This window comes from Penicillium canariense, assembly GCF_028826845.1.
Source record: "Penicillium canariense strain IBT 26290 chromosome Unknown utg000004l_segment0_segment0, whole genome shotgun sequence".
NCBI classification, from domain to species: domain Eukaryota; kingdom Fungi; phylum Ascomycota; class Eurotiomycetes; order Eurotiales; family Aspergillaceae; genus Penicillium; species Penicillium canariense.
Window position 1 is genome coordinate 4,671,865 of NW_026622731.1, and position 15,981 is coordinate 4,687,845.

The 15,981-nt window shown below is 52.8% G+C and overlaps 9 protein-coding genes across 9 annotated transcripts; 5 read left to right on the forward strand and 4 right to left on the reverse strand.

Moving 5' to 3' along the window:
- Nucleotides 1-121: 121 nt before the first annotated feature.
- Nucleotides 122-1,841, forward strand: N7482_007945 (cytochrome P450; the record flags this gene model as incomplete). The annotated part of the gene is made up of 4 exons (XM_056690069.1): nt 122-356; nt 434-462; nt 521-730; nt 822-1,841. The coding sequence occupies 4 exons, from the start codon at nt 122-124 to the stop codon at nt 1,839-1,841; spliced, it is 1,494 nt and encodes a 497-aa protein (XP_056542498.1).
- Nucleotides 1,842-2,354: 513 nt separating this feature from the next.
- On the reverse strand, nt 2,355-3,403 carry N7482_007946 (uncharacterized protein; the record flags this gene model as incomplete). The annotated part of the gene is made up of 3 exons (XM_056690070.1): nt 2,355-2,874; nt 2,934-3,028; nt 3,098-3,403. The coding sequence occupies 3 exons, from the start codon at nt 3,401-3,403 to the stop codon at nt 2,355-2,357; spliced, it is 921 nt and encodes a 306-aa protein (XP_056542499.1).
- Nucleotides 3,404-4,453: 1,050 nt separating this feature from the next.
- N7482_007947 (uncharacterized protein) lies at nt 4,454-6,877 on the forward strand (the record flags this gene model as incomplete). Its single annotated transcript, XM_056690071.1, has 1 exon — nt 4,454-6,877. The coding sequence occupies one exon, from the start codon at nt 4,454-4,456 to the stop codon at nt 6,875-6,877; it is 2,424 nt and encodes an 807-aa protein (XP_056542500.1).
- Nucleotides 6,878-7,711: 834 nt separating this feature from the next.
- N7482_007948 (uncharacterized protein) lies at nt 7,712-8,606 on the reverse strand (the record flags this gene model as incomplete). Its single annotated transcript, XM_056690072.1, has 3 exons — nt 7,712-8,145; nt 8,189-8,438; nt 8,490-8,606. The coding sequence occupies 3 exons, from the start codon at nt 8,604-8,606 to the stop codon at nt 7,712-7,714; spliced, it is 801 nt and encodes a 266-aa protein (XP_056542501.1).
- Nucleotides 8,607-8,966: 360 nt separating this feature from the next.
- On the reverse strand, nt 8,967-10,252 carry N7482_007949 (uncharacterized protein; the record flags this gene model as incomplete). The annotated part of the gene is made up of 3 exons (XM_056690073.1): nt 8,967-9,720; nt 9,796-10,017; nt 10,077-10,252. 3 exons carry the CDS (start codon nt 10,250-10,252, stop codon nt 8,967-8,969), a joined length of 1,152 nt encoding a protein of 383 aa, XP_056542502.1.
- Nucleotides 10,253-10,411: 159 nt separating this feature from the next.
- N7482_007950 (uncharacterized protein) lies at nt 10,412-10,834 on the forward strand (the record flags this gene model as incomplete). The annotated part of the gene is made up of 1 exon (XM_056690074.1): nt 10,412-10,834. One exon carries the CDS (start codon nt 10,412-10,414, stop codon nt 10,832-10,834), a length of 423 nt encoding a protein of 140 aa, XP_056542503.1.
- A 276-nt stretch (nt 10,835-11,110) lies between these two features.
- N7482_007951 (uncharacterized protein) lies at nt 11,111-11,514 on the reverse strand (the record flags this gene model as incomplete). The annotated part of the gene is made up of 2 exons (XM_056690075.1): nt 11,111-11,473; nt 11,500-11,514. 2 exons carry the CDS (start codon nt 11,512-11,514, stop codon nt 11,111-11,113), a joined length of 378 nt encoding a protein of 125 aa, XP_056542504.1.
- A 442-nt stretch (nt 11,515-11,956) lies between these two features.
- On the forward strand, nt 11,957-13,536 carry N7482_007952 (FMN-dependent alpha-hydroxy acid dehydrogenase; the record flags this gene model as incomplete). Its single annotated transcript, XM_056690076.1, has 4 exons — nt 11,957-12,044; nt 12,098-12,858; nt 12,916-13,133; nt 13,194-13,536. 4 exons carry the CDS (start codon nt 11,957-11,959, stop codon nt 13,534-13,536), a joined length of 1,410 nt encoding a protein of 469 aa, XP_056542505.1.
- Nucleotides 13,537-13,936: 400 nt separating this feature from the next.
- On the forward strand, nt 13,937-15,109 carry N7482_007953 (ketopantoate reductase family protein; the record flags this gene model as incomplete). Its single annotated transcript, XM_056690077.1, has 5 exons — nt 13,937-13,977; nt 14,026-14,119; nt 14,174-14,228; nt 14,282-14,481; nt 14,537-15,109. The coding sequence occupies 5 exons, from the start codon at nt 13,937-13,939 to the stop codon at nt 15,107-15,109; spliced, it is 963 nt and encodes a 320-aa protein (XP_056542506.1).
- Between the last annotated feature and the right edge of the window lie 872 nt (nt 15,110-15,981).

Consider the following 15,981-nt stretch of genomic DNA (forward strand, 5'->3'; position numbering starts at 1 on the left):
TGAATGACGACGAAGCGAGAGAGAGGGATGAATAATAATAAATGTCGAGCAGCTCATTTTACGCTCGCTTTGGAAGTTTCTCGTCACTCAGTAACCATACCGACATCCTACCAACCCTACTATGGATTCTTTTCGTACCCTCCATAACCTGGAGCTCAAATCCATCGCGACCGCATTTGTGGCAGGACTCGTGCTTTATTGGGTCTGTGCTGCTTTTTTCCTCGCAGTCCTGCATCCTCTAGCCAAGTTCCCCGGTCCAAAATTAGCAGCTGTCTCTGACTGGTGGCTGGTTTACCATGAGTGGCTTTTGGGGAAGTCTCTGACGGATATTTTGGGCGAATTACATCAGCTTCATGGTACGGTCATCTTTGTGTAGCTTAAGATGCTGCTTTTGTCCCCCAGCCCAATGAATATTAAAACTAAGACACAACAGGACCTGTTGTCAGATATGGACCACATCGCGTATGTTGTACAATTCTTGTTATGGTATCCGGCACTGGGGACTAATCTGCCTGTAAAGTTGCATTTTTCAACACCAAAGGCTCACTCCGATATCTACAACTTAAAATCCAGATGGGATAAAGACCCTGATGTGTACAAAGCTATAGTGGATGGATCCTCCACGTTCGGGCTCACAAACTACCATTTGGCCAAAGAACGACGGGATCTTATATGGCCGTTCTACTCGCGACAGAGTGTGCAACAGATGCAGAAGGCCATCAATAGACAGGTATGGTATACAAGAACATCTACAACAAGAACTGAATAAGTGACCTTTCGTGGTTCAGACAGGTATCTTAATAAACCAACTTGATAAACAGACCAAGGAAGGGAAGCTGTCGAACATGTCGCTGGCGTTCCGCTGCTTAGCCCAAGACATAATGGCAGACATATGCTTGGGAAGCTCCCTAGGAACTCTTGAAGCCAGAGAATTTGAGTCGCCACTAATCCTCGCCTTGGACCAGGGCCTTGATAGTTACGTCCTTATGAAAAGCTTCCCAACCCTGAGAAACCTGCTCTATTCCATCTCGGCAATAATCACACTTCCAGGCGAGGCTGAATTTACTGCTGCCGGAACCACGGTGGCAGACCATGTTACTCGGGGCATTCAATGCCCTGATACTATTCCGCCTCACACTATGCTAAGCTTCCTGGTACCATCACCGTCAGACAATACAAAGGAGAAGCTGCAGCCTAAGCTGAGTCAAGACATTATGATTGAGGAACTTCAGACGTTTGTTATTGGCGCCGGTGAGACAGTGGCCAGCGCCATGGTTCAGGCTCTGAGCGGAATTCTGCAGCAACCCGACCTGTATAAAAATGTGTACGAGGAGATTGTTCAAGTTTGGCCAGAACCGGATGCACCGGCTCCTCCAATTGAGGCCTTGGAGAAACTACCGCTTCTGACTGCCGTGATCAAAGAGGCTCTCCGACTGACACATGGTGTTGTGGCACCTTTGCCCCGTATTGTCCCCGCCGGTGGTGCTGAGATTGACTCTCACCATATCCCCGCCGGGACAAGTGTTGGAACCTCACATGTCTTTATTCACATGTCGCCGGAGTATTATGATGCACCCAATGAGTTTCAGCCGGAGCGGTGGCTGGGAGATTCTTCTGACAAGTATCTGGTTGCCTTTTCCAAAGGCCCCCGTGGTTGTATGGGGATCAACCTGGCCTGGTGTCAACTCTATCTTGTCTTGGCCACCATGATCAAGACTATACGGATGGATTATCCCGCGAGTCTCAACGACTCCAAGATCAAGTGGAAAGATTGTTATCAGCCGTTGTATTATGGAAGACCACTCCGGATACAATGCAATCGCATGGAGAGCCAGTGTTAAATACATATCCTGTTGCATTGCTTTGATCGACGGCTCCGTAGCAGAATCGTGTATGTTATAACTGCAATCATAAATCCCTTTCTTTTTTATATACTTCAATAATATTTGAGATTATATCTGCCTGCTCTTCTGGCAACCTTTTAAGCAATTGATAGCTACGAGGCACAAGCAATTTGTTTTGCGGTGCATTAACCCACACAGATAGCATTGAGCATTCAGTCCATGCTAGGCCACTTGACCGTGTAGCATGACATATCCGTTCCTCCCTCGCAAACGAATTAATCAGAATCTTAACAAGGTACGGATGTAACTCAAATTCCAAAATAAAAGAGCGATCTCCAAACTGAAGACAAATCAATGTCTTTAGGTTTTGGGTCCTAATGTATCAGAGTGTTTACAGATACAAACGGAGTAGAAAAGCCCTCCAAAAGCAGCCTAGCGTTTTCGAACATAAAATATATATATGATTTCTTGCTTTCTAACAGCCTCGCGGCTACTTGTGTGAGTATGTACTCATTTTGAAGCATAGTTCTGATGCCAGGTATAGTCCCTATTCTCTACCAGCATCTGTCTCACTGCATCTCGCGGTGTTATCGGATCTCTACCCAAAATCTCCCGCATTAAACCATCCGTTGCTCGAAGCTCTCCGCAGGCAGCAGACTTCCATAGCGAAGCTAGAACCTCAAAAAACACCCTAGACCTTCCCTGCTTATCATGGAGCACACTTTGGTGCACAAAATCGTCCGGTGACACAAATCGGAGCTTTATGCGACGGCCCGTAGTTTCATTAATCAGGCTTACTAGTTCCTTTGCCGTGATCGTTTCCCCAGCTGTAAGGAGGATCGTCATGTTCTTGAACCCGCCCTCAAGCATGAGACGGGCTGTACACTCAGCAAGCTCTGTACGGCTCGTGAACGCAATCTCTCCATCTTCCGGCAGAGTGATATCGGTCGTCTCTGGGTACCAGTTGAGAAAGAGCGGGAAGCCTTCAACGTAAATTCCTTCACGAATGCAAGTAAAGGTAAGTCCGGATCTATATAGTTAAGTAGTTGATCAAACCTGCTGATGGTGGAGGGGGATTGGGTGCCTTACTCCTGAAGGATCTTCTCAGTGGCCAAATGGGCGCGTTGGACTGAAACCTCAGAATCGTTCGTGAGCCCACCAAATGGAAGGGAGGTGTACCAAACCTGTACAGTCGATTAGTCAAAGCCATATAAGGACATCCAAGTGGTAGTAGGACAACGTGCATGCTTAACACCGGCTTTCTTGGCAGCGTCCACAACATTTCGGTGCTGTCTCTTAACCTTTTCGTCGTCGATCACGTTTGCATTAGTGCTCACGAAAAGCAAATTCTCGACGTCATTTAGGCCTCTGTCAAGGGTGGCAGGATCTTCATAATCTAAATGACGAAAATTGACTCCCCGGCTCTCAAACAGGGATCTGTTGTCGGCGCTGGAAGAGGAAGCAGCAAATTCAGAAAAGGGGATTTTAGCGATAAAATAATCCAAGATTTGACCACCGAGACCACCTGTTGCTCCTGTTATTAGGTATTTCATTGTCATTGACATGAAACTGGTAAGGATGATAGAAGATAGTAGGAGCGCAGTTCTGTTATGTACAGTATTAATGGGATAAGTGATAACTTATGTATTTGGCAATGCCTCGATATGGGTGCCTTTTCTGGCGCTGCCCCCCACCGTAGCAATAAATACTGCTTAGTTATCTCGTAACGATACCTTGCTAGTTAGTAAATTCGCTAACTAGCTAATTAACTATGACTACTTTGATGCTGAGTAATGCGATACGGTGCTTACGATTATTTTTAATTATTTTTATTATTGTTCTCATCACTCATCTGTCGGCCTCCAATGACCCACTGGCAGCAGCTCCGATGGAGCGGCCCAGGTCAAATATGCGGGAATATCCTATGAGTTAACTCGTATCTCATTTCCACTGTTCGACGATCATAGCGTAGATCGCATTGCTAGCATCTATTTCTTTTTCAGCGCAGCGGTGTAACTGAAAGTAGCGGTGTAGCTGGCCAAGAGGCAGTGGAGCTGAAAGCACGGAGTAGAGGAAGCTGAAAGTGAAGTTGACAAACAGTGGGGCTATAGCACTGAAAGATAGTGGAGCTTAAAGATCGGTGGCGGTACAGTAATCCGATATAGGACTGGCCCAGCCACGGGCGCCCGAGCCGTCGAATCGACGCTAAACACGGCTGAGATTTCGATTGCCGAGGTGACAGAAACCGCATAAAATACAGTAGCTGTGGGGCGCGCTACTTTTTATCGTCTTAGATACCAAGTATTTGGGGGGTGGTATGAATGGTCTTCAACCAGGGGGCGGGCCGTGTCCTAGTTCGTAACCACTCGTACATGTCTGGGCACTGAAGGTTATTCTGTATTAATGTCTATCACATATTTTCGGAAATCGAAGTTTCTAGCAGTCAGAAGCGAGGACAATCACCGCGGGCCTGAAGAACGAACCATCAGCCCATGCATGTGCGGATAATAAAACGAAGTTCCCCAACGCAAGGGAGTGGTAATCTGCCATCCATCCCGACAACAGCACCAATCGGAACCCCAACGCGGTTCGCACCTACATCTCCGAAGATGACATCCAAAGAGTTGCCGGTCATCAACGGCTACCATGCTCCAAACAAAGATCAGATCATTTCGCCGCTATCCTCTATGCACGATGTTTGGAGAACGATACTGGTGCGATTCAAACTGAACACCTATGCGATCAAGAAGCGATTCGACCAGTACACGGCATTATGCAAAGAGTTGGGCTTGCAACGGGATGAATGGTGCGACTCGGTCTTTTTGAACGACCATGAAAAGCTTCTCAAACTCACGGCCACGTTTGAAATGGCGCTGATGCCATCAGAACGCGGGTTGGAAATCTGGCAGATCGAAGAACGGTACCGGACTCTAGCACAGCTTCAATCTACCTTGGGGTCCTTTTTCGAGCGTGCTTGCCCTGCGTACGACGAATCCAAAATGCCTTGGTTCTTCGATTCATCCTACTACCAGTCCCGCGGTGTGAATTACGACCGCTTCGCGTCGCCGGATGTGCGGGACCGCGAACAACAACTGCTGGAGACCCTGCAGCTGGGCTCGAACCAAAACCCCAAGCTTCTCCTGACGTCAAGTGGCATGGCGGCGTTTACCGTCATTCAGCACTACATTGTCCAGCAACTCGGGCATGGCGATGTCGTGGCGATCTCCCCTTACATTTACTTTGAATCATTTCACATCATCCGCTCCCAGAAATCCTTGTCCGTGGTGAACTCCAAAGGCTATGATCCAGAAAGCCTGATTGAGACGGCCGAGAGACACAATGCCCGAGCGGTTTTCCTCGACCCAATGTGCAACACCGTGGGACTGGACACCATGGACATACGCCGATTTGCCCGCCTGGTGGCCCACCGAGAAGGCTGGGCCGAGCGTCTGGTGGTGATTGATGGAACGTTGGTGTCGGGGGGCATGCAGCTATATGACTGGTTTACCGGCCCTCACTGTCCCAAGGTCCTCTACTACGAAAGCGCCCACAAATACGTCCAGTTGGGCCTGGACCTCATCATGTGCGGATACGTCGTGATGCCGGAAGTTCTGGTGCCCGCGATACAGTTGATTCGGCAGACGACCGGAACCGTCCTGTACTCCCGAAACGCGTCTCTCCTGCCACCGATTGACAAGACCGTTTATAATTTCCGAATGTCTCGGTTGACCGCGAATGCCGAGAAGCTGCACCGGTTGCTGGACGCCGGGAGCGGAAGCATGGCCGAGGTGACTTTTCCTCATCACTGGCGCGAGTACGGATGGAGACACGGCGGCAACGTCGTCACGGTCCGCTTCTACGGAGAAGGCGCCAATAAAAAGCCCAACTTGGAGCGCTGCTGTGACGAGATTCTTCGCGCGGCGGAGGAAGAAGGAGTAGCGATGATCAAGGGGGCTAGCCTGGGCTTCTCCACCACCCGGATTTTCGAGGCGGACGCATTTTTCGAAAACACAGATCCTTTCCTCCGCATCTCCGTCGGGGTGCAGCCGGAGCACATGGAGGGCGTCGCTAGAGCCCTCCTCAGTGGAATGAAGCGGTACTGTGTGTCGGCTACGCCCGTTAACCTCGACGTGGGCCGGCAGCTTTACGATCCCAGCTTCTATAACGCCATGATGAGCATGCTGGAGGTGCGGGCAAAGTACACCAAGGATCGGGTGGTTTTTATGAAGGGGGAATGGTTGGTTCCTATTCTGAGAGCACTCGGGGCCAAGGAGGAGGATTTTGATGCTCTCCAGCAAGTCAGCCATCACCTGGGCAAGGACCCCACGGTAGACTACCGAACCATCCGGAACGGTCTGTTCTGTTTCGACTTTGAGTCCAAGGCACTCCGACGACTTGAAAAACAACGCTTCACCCTCACCGTGGAAGAGAACTACAAGCGTCACGACTCTGGATTAGCCCGTGATTTCCCCGAAGTCAGGGGAGACCTTCAATACAACACTGTCTTGCAAGCCCTGATGGTGGTCAAGGCATTTATTATGAACAAAGTCGACATCAAACCTCGTGCCCACCTGGACTACTCGAGCCAGCAATTCCTGTGCAACGTGTTCAACATCCGAACCTTCACCGAGAAGACTATCCTCGGTGAGCCGACCCTGGAAGGTGTGCACGCAGATGGGGCGGATCATACGATGACCACCTTCTTGGGAAGCACCAACATGAGGGCCGACAGTGGAATCACCTTCATTCACGACTTGAAGGAGATCACCGGCACCCCGGCCTGTGACGCGCATCCAAGTCTCATCCTGCACCAGTTCCAACATCGTCACTTTCTGGACTCTCTCCTCTTTGCCGATAATGAGTCCAAGCACAGTCTCACGTCTGTCTTTCAGGAGGATGTGTCGAAGCGTGCAACGCGAGATATGCTGCTCTTTCTTACCCGCAAGCCTAAGATAGCGGGCCATCCGTCGGGAAGCCTCGATGCTATGGAAACCCATAAGACCCTTCCGATGAACGTCCCCTTGTGGTTATAATTTCTGGATCCTGTACCAAGGAGGTAATCCTCCCGTGTGATTGAGCGATTGATGGAAACGATATTCAATTCCACGTGGAAGTAGTTACTCAGGAGAATGATGGGTCGGTCAAACAGATTACGATGAATGAATGATCCGGTAGCGTCTAAATTATCACAGACACAAGAGTAGGTTCGCTGACCTTGACCACCCAGACCCTTTCTGACGGGTGATGTCGTTCTTTTTGGATCAAGCGGGGAGGAGTCGTTCTGTCAGCGCATGAAGCCGTAACTTAACGCTAACAAGTGATAGATCACACAGGCGACTACAATCCCTACGTTTGAGCAAGTTAAGTAACAATGTAATTCTGAATTCTCATGAACTCGAGCACAATGTCCGCCGAGTATCGGTCGTACGGGCCATGGGGAAGCTCACAACAAACCCCGCCCCCAATCTCAATCCTTCCATCAATCAACCTTTTTATCCTGATTTTGGTCCCGCGTTCACATCCTAGGTACTCTTCGTGAGTAGATCTTACACTATACATGTCTGACTTGCTTTGACATATTTGCATGACCCTACATCCCGGGAGGGCGAAAGCATCACTTGAAGAATATCGCCTACCCGTTTTACCGGCACCAACATCACAGTTGAAGGGCACCGTGTTGAACAGATCACGGTTAGAGAATGACAAATCCCAATACCGTCTCTCGAACTGTTGGTCTTCCGGCGTGGCCTACGTGATAATAGAAAACCTATCTACCCGGGGACGAATACCTACTTCGTGTGCACATGTAGATATATATTTGATATCCGTATATACATGGACTCCGAATATATCCCCCGAACCAGGTATTACCTTCCCATCCAGCCGCCGTCCACCGTGTGAACCTCACCACTCACGTACGCGCTTGCTCGGCTGGCCAGATACACTACCGACCCTTTAAAGTCCTCCGGAGTCCCCCAGCGCCCCGCTGGAATTCGTTCCAGGATACTCGCCGCCCTCTCCTGGTCCTGGATCAACGCTGTGTTCATGTCTGTCGCCACGTACCCAGGCGCAATGGCGTTGACATTGATTCCCCGGGAAGCCCACTCGTTGGACAGGGCCTTGGTGAGCTGAGCGACTCCGCCCTTGGCAGCGGCATAGGCGGGCACGGTGAGGCCGCCTTGGAAGGAGACGAGAGAGGCGATATTGATGATGCTCCCGCGCTGGCCGGACGCGTTGGGGGTTCGCGTGAGCATGTATGCGCCGACATCGCGACAGAGGGTGAAAACGGTAGTGAGGTTGACTTGAAGGACCTATGCAAGCAGTCTATCAGCGAGGGGTCACACCAGGGACGGCCAGCGGCAGTGGCGAGAAGAAGCCAACCTCATCCCAATCGTCGTCGGGGAAGACGTGACTCGGGTGTCGCCGCTGAATCCCCGCACAGTTCAGCAGGATGTCAAGGTCATGCCCATCTTGGATCACCGTTGACACAAGTCGTGATACGGACTCCTGCGAGGCCAGGTCGGCAGTATAGATGCTGGCCCTGCGGCCCAATTTTTCGATCTGCTCTTTCGTGGCGGGGTTATTTGTGTCCCGCTGCGCGACTAGTCAGCTACCTGATGAGTGTCTTTGGACGAAGGTTCATACTTGGACTAGCACAATATCCGCCCCAGCTTCAGCCAACGCAATAGCCATGGCGTGGCCGATGCCACGACTGCCACCTGTGACCAAAGCGGTTCTACCTTTCAACGAGAAGAGATCCATGATGAACAACCCTATCAGTCCGCTTTGGGATTTAGGCCACCCCCTCGGGGAAGAAGCCGCCGTATATGAGGACTGCTGCTGGTGCCCCCACGCCCTCCCCGCGTCGAGTGGGGATGATCTTCCGGGGGAAGAAATTAGCACGGAGCCGGCTATTGGCATGCTCTCAGGCTACCTGGCATAGAGTGGCATGCTCATAGTCAGTCGTAAATTAGGAGCTATGTGTGGGAGGATCGCAGATTCTAAATTCCGTTGCAGCATGCACCATAGTTGGCAGTGGAAGTAGTTGGAATGCAAAAAAAAACTCATATCATTAACCGTCATTAACTAACATAATCTAACCAGGGTCGAGAGGGGCTTCATCTACCATTCCCGAATGGAGCCATCTGGCCCATAAAACTCCTTGGGCTGCCAGGGCTCCGTATCTTGGCTAATCTTGCGCACCAAGTCCTCATCAATCTCGATGCCTAGACCCGGCTTGGTGGGAGCGGCGACATAGCCCTCTTTGATATCAAACACAGTCTGGTCGATCAGGTAGCTGTTCAGATCAATCTGCCCCGCCTCCAAGTTGTAGTGCATGCCTAAAGACATCTCCTGGATGACAAAGTTGGGTGTCGACACGGCGATTTGCATCGACGCCGCGAGGGCAATGGGACCCAAGGGGCAGTGCGGTGCGATCGCCACATCGTAGGCCTCGGCCAGCGTCGCAATGCGCTTGGTCTCGGAGATGCCGCCCGCGTGGGCGATGTCCGGCTGCAGCACATCGACGGAACCGTCCTCCAAGAATCGCTTCACATCCCACCGAGTGTAGAGGCGCTCTCCGAACGCAATGGGGATTGTGGTGTGGTTGGACAGCTGCTTGATCGCCTCGGGGTGTTCGCAGAGGAGGGGCTCTTCAATGAAGAGCGGCTGGTGTGGCTCCAAGGCCTTGGCCAGCTGCTTGGCCATGGGTCGGTGTAGGCGGCCGTGGAAATCCAGACCAGCATCCAGACCCAATGCCTTCACTCGCTTGAGGCGCTCGACGCAAGACTGGAGAGAGGCGGGGGAGTCGAGCCAGTTGAGGTCCTCGGTCGCGTTCATCTTGACACATTTGAGACCTTGTTCAATCCGCGCCTTGCTATTGGGGGGGGGGGGGTGTGTTAGAGGTGTGTTGGTGCGATGGACGAGAAGCCCGGTTGGGAGGAAGACCTACGCCATGGCCTCGACGTCACTCGGCCGGTCGCCGCCAATCCAGCAGTACACCTGCACCTTGTTGCGCACCTTGCCGCCCAGCAGCTGGAACACCGGCACACCCAGGCGGCGGCCCTTCAGATCCCACAGCGCGATATCAATGCCCGAGAGGGCGGACATGAACACCGGGCCACCACGGTAGAATCCCAATCGCCACACATATTGCCAGATATGCTCGATGTCGCTGTTGGTGGTCAGTAGTGGTCGGTTGCGGGGAAGGGGAACAGCGGGGGTCGTCCTCACTCGGCTTCGAAGCCAACAATGCGCGCGATGATCTCGTCCAGTGCGCCTTCGACGGCCAGGGTGTGGCCCTCCAGCGTCCCCTCACCCCAGCCATATTGACCGTCTTCATCGGTGACCTTGACGAACAACCAGCGGGGCTTCACACGGAAGTACTCGATGGACTTGATCTTGGCCATGGTGCGGGTCGGGATGAGAAGATTGTGCGATGAACGTGATTCACAAAGCCGAGGGGGCCACCGCCCCCTCATATATCAAGTCGCGCATCGCGTCAAGCATGCACCCTTCAGCCGGACTCCCCATGCGCTGTCCCCCTACCCGTGGCATCCCACGGGGAAATGATCCGAAGAGGCGCTCGGGAGAAGTCCGGGGGCGGAGACGACGCGATCGCGCCACGGTCTTCCCCCCACGCAACAGCAGGACCGGCCACGATTGGTGGAGAAACTTGGGGGCTCTGGCCAGGACGATCGTGGGAGGGAAACTATACAGAGTACAGAGTAGAGAGCACGAAGCGAAACTCAGGATCCACCGCCGAGAAGGCGAGCGCGAGCGACCCTCGGGAAGAATGCACGGTCGTCCTCGGTGGCCACTCATCCTACACCGTCGAGGATACGTACTACTTTACGGGACACACATACACTATGGCATCGCCCTTGCAACACGCAAATATGCGGGAGCTTATTCCCTTTATTCAGTATGATTCTGGGAAATTCCGGTTCTCCTTGTCCGTCAAAATCACTAAATGCGCGGTCCAGCTCTAGCTGTCGCTCATAGTCCGCATCTCCTCTAGGAACCACCCCTTGAGCCCGGTCACGGCGATGGTTCTCCCATGCGAGGGTGACCCTGAGCATCGTGGTCAAGTCACGATCATCGACCCAATGCCTAACGAATAGCCGGGAGCCTGCGCCGACTGGTGAAAGAAAGGGCCGGCGATGTTGCCGAGACAGACACCCAGGAAGATCATTGCGTTGGTGATCTTCTTCGTGTGTCCCGCAATATTGCCGGTCAGGATGGAGAGAATAATCACGAAAGAGGCATTATACGAGCTGGCCAGAGAGGAGCAGATGAGCCCAGAAGACACTGGAGAGCCACGAATATTCCGTGTCCGAGAGGTTGAGATCGTCTTCAATGCCGAAGATAGCAGCATAGGAGAGGATGGGTTTGTCGATCTTAACATACAGCCATGAGTCGCTTCTTCTTTTCCCCTTCGTTGCCCGGCTGCCACTCCCATAGTAGAGTGCATAGCACACCGCCAGAAAGGACAGGATCATCAGGTCGATTTTTTGAAGGAGTGTCACCTCCTCGCCTTGTTTAAAGCCCTGGTGCATTGCCTCCAAGCTCACAGACAGGGCCAGTGCAGCATCGCCATTGTGAACCTTGGCCGTGTCAGTCGTGATGCCCTAACGCTGGATATGCATTGACATACGCTTCCGGCCGGCATTCGGTTCCTGACTGGCACGTTCCGCCGTCATCTTATAGGTTTTCTTCGTTTGTGTACACTGAATCGAGTTCGCCGGACACCCCCTCTAGGGAGGATAGGCCGGTCGATGTCGGATGAGATATTCTCAACTCGCGAGAGGCCCACCCTGAGGCTGGGCGAGTCTCCCCCCTTTTCACCCCGGGTTCCCCACCAACAACATCGTGCAGCTGGGGGGTCCGAAGGGGACGATCGGGATTTGGAAAACCCAGCGGGACTGGGGAATTCAGTCTCTGCGTCCGATTTCCGTCACCCCCACGCTCGACTCGCGATGAGTCTGCCCCCAGGTGGGGGTCGTCTTGGTAGCGCCCAGGCGCAACTGCTCATTCAGGAGTGCCCTCTTAACGTCGGGCTCCCGCTGCAGTAAGCGGCACACATCTGTGACCACCAGTCATCAGACAGCATCATGGTTTTTACATGGGCGGAACTTCAGCAGCATAACACCCGGCAGTCGTGCTGGGTGGCCATTCACGGTGCTGTCTACGATGTGACCGGTGCGTCCGACGCCCATAGACCTTGCGCGGCAACTAGCTGACAGATTAGCCAGACTTCCTCGATTCACACCCTGGGGGCTCCAGAGTCATTCTGCGTTGGGCCGGGAAAGATGCCACCGAGGACTTTGACTCGGTGCATTCCCTGGACGTCCTGACGGAGGCACTGCCGGAAACCGCTCTGCAAGGACATGTTGATCCAGCCGAGCTAACTCTAGTGAAGAAGCCTGAAAATCTCGCTGGGACACCATCAGAGTCCGAACGCAAGGATCCACCGCCGCTGGGCACTATGCTCAATCTGAACGACTTCGAAGAAGTGGCCAAGCAGCATCTCCCGGCCAACGCCTGGGCCTATTATTCTTCAGGGGCCGACGACGAGATCAGCAAGCGAAACAACCGCCGGGCTTATCAAAAGGTGGCTCTGCGGCCTCGAATTCTGAAGAAAGTTCTTAGTGTGGACACGGCAACTTCAATTCTGGGCCATTCCGTATCCCTTCCGGTCTACATGTCTCCCGTGGGCATCGCAAAGCTAGCTCATCCTGAGGGCGAGTGTGCGTTTGCCCGAGCAGCGGGCAAGGAAGGCCTCGCACAGGTCCTTGCAAATGGCTCGAGCATGTCCATTGAGCAGGTGAGGCAGGCGCGTACCTCCGAGGATCAACCCCTCTTCTTCCAATTGTATGTCAATAAAGACATCAACAAATCCAAGGACATGGTGAAGCGTGCTGTCGAGGCTGGAGCGCGTGGCATTTGGATCACCGTGGATTCCCCCGTGGTAGGGAAGAGAGAAATGGACGAGCGACTCAATCTTGCTGTCACTGTAGGTCTCATGATCATCATCATACTTAGCAAGGCAGGCGATACTAATCAATGGTAGGCACACGATAGTGATGCCCACGGCCAAGGGGTAGCAAAGATCATGGCGAGCTCGATCTCTCCCTTCATTGACTGGGATATTTTATCCTGGATTCGGGAACTCACGGATCTTCCAGTGGTGGTAAAGGGCATTCAGTGTGTTGAGGATGCTGTTCTCGCCTATGAGCATGGCGTGCAGGGTATTGTTTTGTCTAATCATGGCGGTCGCTCTCAAGACACGTGAGTTATGAGTTAATCCGGGGCGCAAATCGAGCATAGCTGACCCTCCCTGTCTTTTAGCGCCCAATCACCCCTTTTGACTCTCTTGGAGATTCGCAAGTTTGCGCCCTTTCTGCTTGATGCCAAGATGCAAATCTTCATCGACGGTGGTATTCGCCGGGGAACCGATGTGCTCAAGGCGATTGCTCTGGGCGCAACGGCGGTGGGACTCGGTCGACCGTTTCTGTTTAGTATGTCGGCGGGATACGGCGAGGCGGGAGTTCGTCGAATGTTGGAGATTCTGCGGCAGGAAGTGGAGATGAACATGGTGCTTCTGGGGGTCACCAATTTGAAGCAACTGAGGCCAGAGATGGTCAATACAAGCCGGCTCGAGAGGGACATGGTAGGCAGTGTCAAGCTTTGAGGCATGTAAAGCGCGGCGTAGCACCTACCCTACGAGAAAATATATTTGGGGCGTGTGTCCCCTCATTTTCATATCGACACCGCAAGAAGACTGAACGTAGAGTTCAGGGCGATATACCTTCTCTTCTTATGATTCATTTGCCCAGATCCTCTCTACCTTCATCACCATCCTTTGGTTCGTACCCATCACCCATCGACTGGGACTGGAAACATGGCAGGTAGTGATCGTTGGGGCGCTTGACGCCGGCAACCCCCACATCGGAGCATTGCCGAAGCCAAAACCCCCACGGCGGGCGTGCGGGGAGGGCACAGTCAGCGCGGAGAGAGGCGGAGAGAAAATGTCGGTCTCAAAGCTTAAAATACAGCACAAGCATCATTGCCAACCCCTCCAACCTAGCACCATGTCTGACCGAATCGAAGTTCTGGTCTACGGGCTGGGGGCGTACGTATGACAACTCCGATTCCAGTGGCGGTCGCTGATGGAACATAGCATTGGCTCCTTCTATGCCTTCATCTTGAGTCGTTCCGAGCGTGTGCGGCTGACGGTTGTCGCACGATCGAACTATGCAGCAGTGCGAGCAAATGTAGGCTCAGGACCCCAGTACGCGACGCAGAGAGATACTGACGCTGTAATCTAGGGTATCACCATCCACAGCGAGAATCATGGCCAGCATACATTCTACCCGCACAAAGGTAAGCGGACGAAACCCACTAACCCGGCTAGGCTGCTGACTGCTCGGCGATAGTTGTCAAATCTCCCGCCGAAGCATCGGTGATGGATTATGTCGTATGCGCGCACAAGGCCATTGACCAGGACGAGGTGGCGGCACAATTGAAACCTGTGGTGGACCCGAGTCGCACCACAGTCGTCGTCATTCAAAATGGAGTTGGAAACGAAGAGGCATTCCGGAAGCAGTTTCCCCAATCCTCAATTTTGACTTGCGTGGTAAGCTTGCCAGCCGCTATGATTGGTGATTTCACCACGAGGCTGATTGAAACAGACCTGGGTGGGAGCGATCCAGACCAGCCCAGGCTTTGTAAAGCACACCAAATCCGAAGATATGCAGATTGGCCTCTTCCCCAATCCACGGGTGGATAGCCTGGCAGAGAAGCAACGACTCGATGTCTTCGCCGACTTGCTACGACGTGGTCAGACCCGCTTCCAGGTTTACGAGGACATGCAGCAGCAGCGGTGGGAAAAGGTCGTCTGGAACGTGGCGTGGAACTCGCTAACCACACTTACAATGGTGGATACTCAAACTTGGCTGCATTCCTCCACTGATGCGGAGCCATTCACTCGCCAGCTGATGCGTGAGGTGATTAATATTGGTCGCGCCTGTGGTGTACCGCTTGCGGACGAGTTGATTGAGCAGCTGATGGACAAGATTAACGCAATGCCTGGAATTGGAAGCAGCATGCAGACCGATTGCAAGTGTGGTCGCCCAATGGAGCTTGATGTAATTCTAGGCTTCCCCGTGCGGAAGTCCCGGGAGTTGGGCATCCCAGCACCCTATCTAGAGGCAATCTATGTCATTCTGCGCGCAGTGGATGGCCGGCTGCGAGCTGCACTATAGCCAGCGGGCCGGCACAAATCCAGCTGGATGAACCTAGTGCTGGCTACAAACCTGTCACAAAATAATATCCTTATGATTGAATCAATGTAGCCTTGGCCAGTGCGATAGCTTGTGTCTACCGCGCAGCCGTGTGTGTCTTGTACAGAGTGAGTACCCTCTACACCGTGCGTCCCACACGATGAGTATAGACAAGAACGCAACGCCTCGAGCAACAGCAGCTTCTGGTACGGGGCATAAATTTCAGGCGCCATGGGTATTCCATTTCCCGCGTAGGATCCGAGAGAGTTCTATCCCGTACTCTCCCGTGATGCACCCTCCCCCGCCCCCTTAATACAACAGATAGAAAGCTTGGTCGAAATATTCGGTGGCTGCTAGATCGGCCTCTGCGACATTTGGGTTTCTGGTTGCTTCTTTCGGTGCCTGGTACAGGGTTAAAACATTCGAACAAAGCAGGCTATTCATCATCTCTACGATAGGCGTGGTATTGGTGATGATGATGGTAATGGCAGCCGTGCTCGCGATTGACACCTACGCATCCGGGATTGTTGGAGCTGAGATGATTTTGCATATAGACGAGTGGAACTGAACGAGGTGACATGAATGTGATAGGCCTGGCTCGGTGGGGCGATGCAGAGGTGAAGAGTCGCCTGAGGAGTCGCTTGGATAGAGGTAGATATTGGGGTATGCCCAATTTGTTTTATACGACGTAAAATATCGACTAGCTCAGGGATGTATAGGTGCAAAGACGCTCGAAATGCCACAGACGTTATATGTCAACACCATATCCATTCCCAATTCCCAATGTCCTCAACATCAGCCCGGCGCATTTCCCGAAAGCGCCAAGGCGTAACAAGGCAAGGCCAGAGCCAGCT